This window comes from Aethalodelphis obliquidens, unplaced genomic scaffold (genome assembly GCF_003676395.1).
Source record: "Aethalodelphis obliquidens isolate GAN/ISIS:26980383/991018 unplaced genomic scaffold, ASM367639v1 scaffold8, whole genome shotgun sequence".
In the NCBI taxonomy this organism is placed as follows: domain Eukaryota; kingdom Metazoa; phylum Chordata; class Mammalia; order Artiodactyla; family Delphinidae; genus Aethalodelphis; species Aethalodelphis obliquidens.
In genome coordinates this window covers 60,476,244-60,487,683 of record NW_020837952.1, presented here as the reverse complement: position 1 = coordinate 60,487,683, position 11,440 = coordinate 60,476,244, and the positions used below count along the sequence as shown (strand labels likewise).

General features: G+C 54.1%; 1 protein-coding gene across 2 annotated transcripts; it reads right to left on the bottom strand.

Moving 5' to 3' along the window:
• Nucleotides 1–209: 209 nt before the first annotated feature.
• On the bottom strand, nt 210–8,198 carry UPK3A (uroplakin 3A). Of its 2 annotated transcripts, XM_027108263.1 has the most exons (6): nt 8,121–8,198; nt 7,022–7,177; nt 5,867–6,146; nt 4,256–4,338; nt 2,219–2,351; nt 210–550 (listed from the first exon to the last, which is right to left on the bottom strand). In XM_027108263.1, the coding sequence occupies exons 1-6, from the start codon at nt 8,170–8,172 to the stop codon at nt 391–393; spliced, it is 864 nt and encodes a 287-aa protein (XP_026964064.1). In that variant the 5' UTR covers nt 8,173–8,198; the 3' UTR covers nt 210–390. The 2 variants fall into 2 exon arrangements, with proteins under 2 accessions (XP_026964064.1, XP_026964065.1); XM_027108264.1 differs by lacking the exons at nt 4,256–4,338; nt 5,867–6,146 and having other exon boundaries at nt 301–550; nt 8,121–8,172.
• Between the last annotated feature and the right edge of the window lie 3,242 nt (nt 8,199–11,440).

The window sequence follows — 11,440 nt, the reverse complement described above, 5'->3', positions numbered from 1 at the left end:
CTCACGCGAAGCCCTCAGGGGAGGTGCTGATTTCCCATCTTCCGGAGGAGCCTGAGACTCAGACAACCCTGGTGCCCTAACAGCCCTGATTTCCTTACCCTCTCCACCTTCGCTTTGACTGAAAATTAGCCCCCTGCCCCCACCCTCCAGAGAAACAATGCAAACCCTCAAAATGACGACTCATTCATTCATTCAGCATCTCACTCATTCATTCTGTAAGTCTTTATTGAACTCAAAATCTTGGGAAGATTTTATTAACTGCTTTCCTGCAGTTGGACCAACAGGCCCTGTGTTCGCCTTGGTTGGGGTCAGGGTGTGAACATGGCCCCCTGCAGACCCCTGAGCAAGCCCCTTGGGGAGACTGTGGCCGCCCAGAAGCGGCATCCGGGCTCAGTCCTGGAGCTTGCTGGCATACACCTCGGCCCTGTCCAGGGGTGGCCCCCGGTTCACAGACGTGTACGAGGGCTCCGAGGTCCCCAGGGACTTGGGGACGGCCTCCTGCGTGATCTGGGAGTCGTGGGCTGTTTCCCTGTCAGCACTGCCCATGAACCTGACGGAGGAGATGAACAGTGCCGGGGTTAGGGGCACAGAGCAAACCCCAACCCCTCAGCTGGTCAGGGACCTTTCTACTTAGACATTGCTTTCACAGAGGTCACCTTAGGCCTTCATTCAATAGACCAATCTTTCCAGAGCACTTACTGTGTGCCAGGCCCTGGGATAAGAAAAGTATCACTCTTTTGGAATTGTGTGAACAATTTACAGGTCTTACCGTGAGCTGGACAAATGTCCCCAAAGAGCTAAGATTGTATGGGGAGACAGACCACAGCACACAATGACCAGACAGAGTGGACGAGTCCACTGGAGGGCTTCCTGGGGGAGGGGGCAGTTAATCTGGCCTTAAAGGAGGAGAGTGGAGGCACAGAAAGGTATTCCAGGCATTTGATAGGAAGGGCTAGGGAGTGTCTGGGGAAAGAGTGGGAAGTTGTGTGCAGCTGGAGCTGGGGTGGGGATGGTAGGAGGGACGAATGGAAGAGGCAGGCTAAAGTCAGATAACAGGACCTTGGTGCTGCCCAAAGGGAGGGAAGGACATCACCACATCCCGACTGCTCCCAGGTCTGGCCAGACAGATCAGTCTCTTGGTGGCTAATCTCATCTATTATCTGTGTTTTTAACTTAAATGTCAGAGGGCAATCTGATTTCTAAGTTCACTGCCCGCTCCCTACTCCATCCTTCACCCACCCCACGTCTTTTCCTGCCTGACTAATCTCTACCTTTCCACGTAATTTCACCTACTCCAAGGAGCTTTTCCATCCACTCTCTCCACCCGCACTGGGACAGGCAACCCCCCCTCCCGCCCCCCATCTTTAAAGCCGCCTGGGTCTCCTGCCTCTCTTGCTGAGATGCACACTGCCTGTGAGTTTTCAATTCATCCCAGTCCTGATAAAAATTTGTGCCTGCTGTTCCTTCCTCCAGGAAGTCCACCCTGATGCTCCAGGTAGGATCTGCCCTGCCCTCTTCTGGATTCTCATGGCACCTGCACCTGCGGCTGCCTTGATTCACCCCCTGCTCCATCCTCCCAGGAGTAGTGGATTCCTGTCTTCCCACCAGGCAGCCCCATTAGCTGCTCCAGACACCCCATGGGACACCTCCAGTCCTGATCTAAATAGATGCACATCAGAGTTGGTAGTGGCGTCAGGAGACTCAGGAGCTCTGGTCCAGCTCTGTTTTACCTGGTGGTGTGACCCTGGGCCACCCTTCCCCCCTCAGGCCTCAGTTTCCCCATCTGTACTGTAAGTGAGTGAATTATAATGACAACAGAAGCTAATACCCATTTAGTACCTGGGTACTGCCCTGAGGACTCTATAGGGAATATTTTACTTAACCCTCGAAACTCCATGGGGCAGATAATATTGATTAGAATCTCCATTTTCCAGAAGAGGAAACTAAGGCGTAGAAGGATAAGATACTTGCCCAAGACGCACAGCTGTATCAGAGCTAGGATCTGCCCACGAAGCCCCAGTGCTCAGCAACCCCCTACCCAGCTGAAGACTTGACCTTGGACACCTCAGGACCCTGCTCCCCTCTCACTAGACCCCACCCCACCCAGGGTGGAAGGCAGCTCTCTTGCTCCCGGGCTCTCCCCACCTCAGAAGACCCTCCTGGTTGGAGTGTGTCCCCAAGCCCTGTCCGCGCCTCCCCCCAACCGGCGGGTACTCACACGAGGCTGAGGACAATGGCACCAGCAAAGCCAATAAGCAAGAAGAAGGGCAGGGAGCCCAGGATGGACGCGATGACAATCATGCCCCCGCTCCGCCGGCCCGGCCACGTGTCGATCGCCGAGTACGGAGCGACTGTGGGATGCAGGCTGCTTACTCTCCAGACGCTGCACCCCCAGCCTCCTCCCAGGGACGCACAGGGGACCCCTGCCCTGGAAGCCTAAAATCTCAGGGATGAAGCGAGGACCCAGGTCAGTGCCTCTCCCTGGGTTTCAGGTGAAATTATCTGACTTGCTACCACATCCCACTCCCCAACTTTCTCTTGCGTGTCTGCTCTCACCCTCTTTCTTTTTTTTTTTTTTTTTTTTTTTGCGGTACGCGGGCCTCTCACTGTTGTGGCCTCTCCCGTTGCGGAGCACAGGCTCCGGACGCGCAGGCTCAGCGGCCATGGCTCACGGGCCCAGCCGCTCCGCGGCATGTGGGATCTTCCCGGACCGGGGCACGAACCCGTGCCCCCTGCACCGGCAGGCGGACTCTCAACCACTGCGCCACCAGGAAAGCCCTCTCACCCTCTTTTAACTGTCTTTTTGCATAATTTTAAATTATGAACTGACCCAAGTCTTCCGAGACGGATGGGATACAGATTATAAACAAAATAAAGGCGGAGCAAAGGTCCCCAGTCTAACGGAGTCAGGGGACTGTGCCCTCCCTCTGCTCTGGCCAGTGTCACCCTTTTGGAACTAAGTGGACAAACCATTTATAGGTCCCACTGTGAGCTGTGGCCACTTTTCATCCAGTGTCTCCTGTAAATCCCGTGAGACCCCCGTTCTGCAGATTGCTCCCAGAGCTCAGGGAGATTGAGTTCCTGTTCAAGGGCACTCAGACTCCAGCCTCAAGCCTGTAGGTCTGTCTGCCTGCCCCAAGAGAGCTGGGCCTGGCGTTTTTATCTGGATTACCCGAAGGAACCCTGCTGGAGAAGCAGAGCAAGGATTCTTCTTCCCACTTTTCAGATGGGAAAACTGAGGTCCCACCCAGCAGTGAGGCTCAGATGCTGGGCTTGAACTTGGGACTCTCGGTCCTAGGGCAGTGCTGTTTCAGTGGGACCACAAGGCATGGGCATGCCATTGGAGGGGTGAGCAGAGGGTAGGAAGGAGCCCCCAGCCACCTGCATGCCTGCCCAGCTACCCCCTCACTAACCATGTGACCTCAGGCAACCTCACAGAGCCCTAACTGGCCCATAAGATGACCATGGGTGGCAGGGGAATTGTTTTTTTTGGCTGTGCCCCGCAGCTTGTGGGATCTTAGCCCCCCGACCAGGGACCGAACCCAGGACAGCTGAAGTGAAAGTGCAGAGTCTGGACTGCCAGGGAATTCCCAGGGAGTTCTAAAGTTAGGGTCACAGGTCGTCAAAATTACCATAGGAAATCTCTTCTGCCGCCCCCTAAGGTTCAGCAGACATGATTAGGTGCGTATAAACCTGGGATCTGTGTTGAGAACTCAGATGGAGGCTTGAGGGGGACAGGGCAGGACCACTGGCAGATGCCTGGGCCTGCAAGGCCCCCCATTTCAGAAAAACCATAGGAGAATGGCACTCCTGCTGCCTCCAGGGCTCATGCTCCTGTGGCTAAGATTCCTCTGGAACCGCCTTACAGAATAATGATGCTGTCCTTGTGAGAGCTCAACAAGGGGGCTCGTTAGGGTCTAAATGCAGGATAAACGCTGAGCCCTTTGGACGCAAATACACCATCAGGGCTGGAAATGCCGGCTGACTCTGTCTTCAGTTACACCCATCCAGCCGGCCAGCCCAAACACCTGCAAATCCTCCACCTTCCTCTGTCATGACACCTGGTCCTCGAGGGAGGGAGGGAGGGAGGGAGGGAGGGAGGGAGGATGCAGTCTTGGGTTAAACTATTTTAAGATGCATTTTCCTCATAACCCAATAACCTGCCTGTATCTGGGGAGACTTTTCCAAGTGACAGCATGAGTGTGCTTCCCTGGGTTCCCTTGAGGACCACTCCCAGCTCACTTCCACCACTTACGTCGGTTGGTGCGGATGGGGTCCGACCACAGGGTCTGGTCCTGTACCAAGCCTGTGGACATATTGACCAGGACGTACTTGAATCTGGAAGGAAATGGAGCAGGGATGACTTCTCTCCATCCTGAGCGCCTCAGCCACAGGGAGGGGGAGGGACCGGGGCAGAGCTGGGACTCGTAGGAGATGGAGATCTAGGTGGCCCCAGTGAGGCGGTGGGGGGCTCTGGCAACAGGATGCTGCTGGACTTTGCATTGGCAGCACCTTTGCCCACGTGTTTCCACAGCTAAGATGCCACCTCATCCAGGAAGCCGTCGGAGCCTAGGCTCTCTCTCCGGGAGCCCCTCCGTTTCTCTGCCGTATATATTGTGCACATAGCAGATTTGCTGAGTATTGACCCATCTGTCCTTCTTGCATTTTTGCCTTCCTCTATTCCCAGCCTGGTCCTTGGTCTCACAAAAGCGACTTAAAAAAAAAAAAAGGGATACTATCCATGTGCAACCCCAATGCCCTGTGATAAAAGCTAACTTTATATGCAGAAAATCCCAACCAAGTGTTACAGAACATAAAGGAAGATCAGGTGACACAGTACAGAATACCCATGGCCTACTTTAGGTCTTCTTCACCCTCAGTTAAAAATGATGGATGTTCTGAGATCAAAGAAATCAACAGCCTCTAGTCTGACACTTAAAAAAAAATGAAGACCCTTAAAATCTTTGTAGCATCCAGTGTTTTGCTTAATCCCTGCTTCTCTAGGTTTGAAGATGAGAATTCCAGAGGCTGGGATGTGTGCCCTGTGTCCCCTAGGTAGGGTGGGCTCAAGTAGGAGGGAGAGGTTTTCCCACGTTAAGACCAAGGTCAGAGGTAAGTGTTGAGGGTGGGGGAGAGGACAGCCAGGACTCAGGTCCTGCCCAGTGGCTGAGGCCAGAGGATGGCTGAGCCCTGTGAGAGGATGGAGGTAAGGGATGGCCTGGGCCCCAGATGTGGCCTAGAGGGTACAGAGACCCCAACCTAGGTGTCTCCATGGTAACAGGGGTGAGTGTAATCAAGGTTTGGCACTGGGTAAGACACCTGGCCCTGGGTCAGGGCTGAGCCCCCAGCTCGGCACAGAGAAGATGCTCAGGAAATACGCGTGAAAATGAGCCGCTGTGTGCTCCCTGCAAGCGCACCCTTTCATGGGTGGGCCACGAAAGGGCGCGCTGCAGGGAGGTGGGAGAAGTCTTTGCGCTGAGCCCCAGCCTTTCTCGAGGCGACCCCCTTCCCTCTCTGGACCACAGCTCCTTCCCTGTCAAACGAACTGCCACATGGGTGATGGGCCAGGACCAGGTGCATAACTTGTAGGGCCCAGTGTAAAAAGGAAAATGCGGCCCCTGGTTTAAAAGTGAAGAATTTCAAGATGGCAGTGGCAGAGCATTACGCCAAGAGGGGTCCTTCTGAGCGCAGGACCCTGTGCACGGTCACGAGCCCAGGAAGCCAGGAATCCTTTATGGCACCCGGGACGGTCCTGGCATGTGGTAGGCTCCGGAGAAATGTGGCTTCTCACACTTCACCGGTTCTAGGTCGCCCCACGTCGGGGCTGGGGCACACCTGTCCCTCTCCCGCAGCCGTTCACACCCACCTGTATTCCGTGGCTGCTGACAGGGGTGGGTTGCAGAGGCCCCAGAAGTTGGGGTCAGACAGGCAGGTCCCATTGGTGCCCACCCTGATCAGGTATGCGTTCAGGATCTCCGAGGCCCGGGACACATCCCTGACAGCATCCAAGCTGGGCAGGTCGCTGCAGGGGGTCAGGTCAAAGGCCGCCGCTTTGTAGGGGCCTGTCCTACCTCCCTCTGTTTGCTGGAACGTCGAGCTGAGTGGGGCCTTGGTGCTGTCCTGCACAGAGGCGTTCCTGAAGCTGGCTGTAGAGGCAGTGCCGGGAGTGAGGTTCCTGGCCACCCCAGCTTAGTCACTCACTCAGTCATTCAACAAACGTCCCTAAGCATCCTCTCTGCGCCAGTGCTGTACTGGGCCCTGGGGTCTCTTCCTTACTTGCTGGGTGATCTTGGACCACTCACTTTACCTCTCTGGACCCTCTGTGAAATGGGAGGAAAATACCTCGCAGTGCCTGCACGTTGGGATTGGGCGCAGGTAGGCAGTCTTTTGCTGAAAGAATAAAATGATGACCCCACAGGAGCTGCTGTAAATGGCTGCTGGCTAGAAACGTAAGAGGTTGTCATCGGGTCCCCACTCTCAGATCCCAGGGTTGCTGCCAGTGAGCAGGTCGGGGCTGGCCCAGAGCCAGCAAGCCCGAATGCGTGGCTTCCGTCCCAAACACCGATCTTGAACTACCGCGGGAAGCCTTGGGCAGGACTTGAGCTTGAGGACCAGAGAATCTGATTTGCTCTCCAGCTCCGGGAGCTCCCATGAGTTGCTCAGCCTCTCTGAGCCCCGATTATTTGCCCCTGTGATGAGCATCCTAACAGTTAACCTTGCAGGCAGGTTGTAACTATCAGCTCTAAGGTGTGCGAAGCAGGAAGCACAATGTAAGTACTCAGTGCTGGATGCTGTCATCATTCCCCCCACTAGACTGGATGTCCCTCCAGGGCAGATGCACGTCTGGGACCGCAATCACCCAGCCCAGGGCTGGCACACAGCGGGTACCAGTGCACATCAGTGAGGTGAATGGGTGGTTTAACTGCAGGGATGGAGCACCCCTCTACCTGTCTCCTTCCCTCCTGCCTGCAGACAGCTCAAAGCCCCTTTCAGAGCAGCCCAGAGGAAGCAGGACCCTTACCCGAGTCGACCAGGACATAGAGGTACACCTCGTAGGTGCCATGGAGGGCCGCCGGGCTGTCAAACATGCAGAGAGGCTTTTCCAAGGCCACGGTGGTGAGTGTGGGGTTGCTGGTGGCGAAGGTCACACTAGCCAGCTGGGGCTGGAGGTTCACACCTGGAGGAGCAATGAGGCGAGGAGGTGACCCCCAGCAGAACTGTCCACACCCATGGGCATGCTCTGCGCGCGCGCACACACACACACACACACACACCTCTGCAGACACGGGCAGCATCCCCGTCCCCACCCAGCCATCCTGACTAGAACCAGGAAATCCAGCTGAACTACTTCTCTCTCGCTCCCCCCAACAGACATTCAGTCACCAAGAACCCCATTGCTCCTCCTATGCATCTCTCCACCCCGTCATCCCGGTCTGAGTCCACCCTCTTCACCTGGACCCTAGGAAACAGCCCTACCCGATCCTCTGCGCTCTATCGTGCAAATCTGACTGCGTCCCTCTCCTGCTGGGCCCCTTCCTGGCTCCCCACTGCCCTCCAACATGGTCCAGCCTCTCTGGAGGGGCAGTGAGGTCCTGAAGCTCTGGGCCTTGCCTCGTAGGTCTCCAGCCTCCCCTCCATGCACACCCCCTGACCTCATGCTCCGGTCACACCGATGGACAATGGGTGGGAGGTTCCCAGGATAGACAATGCCACCCCTCTCCTCCCTGAACTTGCCCATGCTGCCCCTTCACATGAAATATCCCTCCGTGTCCCGAGTCCAAGCATCACCATGAGTCTAGTCCAGTCCCTTCTCTGCTCTCCCACAGTCCCCTGTGTTTCTCTTGCAGCACCCAACACAGAGCCCTCGAATCCCCATCAGAAGCTTATTAATCAACATTGGCTATTATTATTAATATCTGGGTCTCCAGAGCCTGCACAGGGCCTGGCACAGAGCAGGCATCTGTGCCCATTCCTGGAGGGAATAAGTTCCCATTCCTGGTGCCACTTTCCATCCAGGCTCCTCTGGGGACCCTTCGGGAGGATCAGGGTGCAGGACACGCGCCGGGACACAGCTGCCCGCCCTCCCCGGGCACAGCCCCCTCCTCTCATCCGCTGTTTACCTGAGCCAAGTCGCAGGCAGCCGAGGGCCAGCAGGACCCAGAGCGGAGGCATAGCCTGAGAGAAGCTGCGACAGGGCGGGCGGTCCAGGGGGCGAGCGTGCACCGCGCCTCTCCCGCCGCTCACCTGTCCGCTCTGGGCCCCCGGCGCGCCCCGCCCCCGCCGCAGCCAGCCAATCTTCCGCCTCCTCGCGGGATATTTGCATAAACCCCGCCCCGGGCTCCCCCGGACCGCGAGGTGCTCAGGGCACAAATCCATCCCCGCCGGACCTTCCCCGTCCCCTGACCGAAGCTCCTACTGTGTGCCGAGGCTGGAGCGGCGCTTTCAGGGTGTCTCTCGCCTAATGAGACCTTGGGGGCAAACCACGCCCTCTTTGAGCCTTAGTTTCCACACTGTAAAGTGAGGACGCTGATTCCTTTATGGAATTCTATTTATGGAAACCCTACTACGTGCCACTCACTGGGCTCTTGTGAAGATGAAACGGGTTAACGGGTGAAAGTGGTGTCATGGAAAACCTGGAAGTCCTGGGTCTGTGAGCTGTCTGAAGACCTCTGGTGTGGCCCTTCAGTTCACAGGCTCAAGGCCAAGGCCCCGGGAGGCCAGGGACTCGCCAAGGCTGCAGGTGGGCTCCGGGGCTGGTGGAGCGCGCGAGTGCTGCCCCCAGCCCAAGGCTGTTTCAAAAGGGGTGGATCAGCTTTTCAAGGCGTGCTTCCTGGGGGAGCTTTTGAGAATAGTGTTGGGGTCTTCACCTGGACCAGATGGTTCCCTCCAGCATCAGGAAGCGTGCACATCTCCCAGTACACCATAGATTTTACATTTTAAAAATAAAAGTAAAAGGATGGGAGGGGCTTCCCTGGTGGCGCAGTGGTTGAGAATCCGCCTGCCGATGTAGGGGACGCGGGTTCGTGCCCCGGTCCGGGAGGATCCCGCATGCCGCAGAGCGGCTGGGCTCATGGGCCATGGCCGCTGAGCCTGCGCGTCTGTGAGCCTGTGCTCCGCAGCGGGAGGGGCCACAACGGTGAGAGGCCCGCGTACCACAAACAAAACAAAACAAAACAAAAAAAGTAAAAGCATGGGAAAATTTTAAACTGGAGCCCAACAGTAACTAGTGAATCTGTGTATGACATTGCTGGTATAATCACTTGAAGAAAAGGACTGTACCTGAGGGACTCTGGAACAGGCTTGCCTGCCTGTGCTCCCTTGGTGGAGAATCTTCTAAGGACAAAGAGACCCTTGTCCTCACTGGTGAGGCAGTGGTGACGGTGGGAGACAGAGCAGATGGGAAGCAACTTTGGGGCACCCTAGGACTGGTGCTGTCAGGACCCAGCTTCCCGCCATAGGATGAAGGGGATTTGGAGTGGGGGAAGGGGGAGTATTTTCAATTAGCAATATTATTATGAAAAAGTAACAAAACGACTCCCAAGCTCTGTCTATTGAGAGGATATAGAGGGGATGACAGCCTATTGCAAGGAGCTCACTTAGCACTCTTGGACCCGAAACCTTATCCGCCAGCAAACCACACCAGGGCCCCTGGAGAGATGGCGACTCCAGGGCTGGGGCACGGAAAGTCCAGAGGAGCTTAGAAAGTAAAGAAGCTCTCGAAGAACGATGGCACAGAAGGGACTTGAAAGGGCTCCCAATGGTCAGATTGGGGAAAATTTGAGCACAAAATAAATAACCAAAGTAACATATTTAGCCCATTGGATAAAATTCAAATCCATGAGTCAATACCGATACTTTTAAAAAATATTTATTTATCTATTTATTTGGCTGAGCCAGGTCTTAGTTGCAACACGTGGGGTCTTCGATCTTCGTTGTGCCATGTGGGCTCTTAGTTGCGGCATGCATGTGGGATCTAGTTCCCTGACCAGGGATCGAACCCAGACCCCCAGCGTGGGAAGGACAGAATCTTAGCCACTGGACCACCAGGGAAATCCCAATACTGATACTTTAAAAAACGTTTCATGAGAGAAGGGAAAATTCTTCTTTAAAGAAGAACACCAACGAATAAATGTAGAGAGAATGACAAAACCAAAAATCACTATTTTACAACCAGCCTGGTAATAACTGATTCAAGAAGGAATCATCTCAGAAAACGTTAAAATCATAGGGTCAAATTTTTTAGGGAAAAAGATACACAGAAATCTATAGACACCAACTTACTGAAACAGTCAAATCTGATGTCACCAATAATGGGACGGACAGACCTCACGTGCTCCCCAGCATCATGGCTCTGGGAAGGGCTGAGCCTCATCTATGGATTTCCTGGCCAAAAAGTCTAACCGGAATCTAATCAACAGCAAACAAGCAGACACATTCAAACTGAGGGATCTTCTGCAAACCAGCTGCCTGGATGCTCTTAAAATGTTACTGTCATAAAAGGCGAAAGCAAAAACAAAACAACAAAACAAAAGGCTGAGAATTGCTGTAGACTGAAGGAGACATAACAACTATTATATAAAGGCACTGAGTGACCCTTGATGAATTCTTGGGTGAAAACAAAGAATCTCTAATGAACACTGTGGTAGTTAGCATGACAAAGAGAGAAATTTGAATTACAGAATGTGTATTGGATAATGATATTGATTAGACACTGAACTTCCTGAGTGTGACCACCTTATTGTGGTTCTGTAGAGGGAGAGGCACGCTGGACTATTGTGGGTGAGGCGTCAGTCGTGATATCTGAAACTCACACACGTATTTAAGGAGAGAAACAGGGAGAAAATAAGAGACAAAGCAAATGGAGCATAATGTTAACAATTGGTAGGTATGGATGTTCACTGTACTCTTCTTGAAACGTTCCTATGGATTTGATATTTTTCAAAGTAAAAGCGTTGGGAGAAAAAGATTCTATGCTCAGCCACAAACGCACTGATCCCCTCCCAGGGCCTCAGTTTCCCCTCTGTAAAATGGGGTGGGGGTTGATGGCCTCTCAGCTCTGACCTGCCAAGAGTGGAAGAACAGATCCTTATCTCCGGGGAACAGAAAATGCCCCGAGATAAGGAACTCTTGAGCAAGGGGTGGGGTTTTCCTCCAGGAATTTTTATGGACTGACATTTCTTGTCCAGCGACTGTGTGTGTGTGAACCAGAGTTTGTCAGAGGCCAGCAGAGCTGATCTTGGAGGCTCAGCCCGGAATCCCCCACGAGAGAGCACAGGCAGGGTCTAACTGTCTTCTCCAAGACGCTGCAGTTTCTTATGAAAAGACAAACAAAAATCCTTAGCCTCTTGCCCAAATATGGAGAAAATATTTGGGGGAAAAAGTTAAAATAATAATCTACTGAGGCCCAGAAACATTCTTCAAAAAAACGTTTTGGATTTAG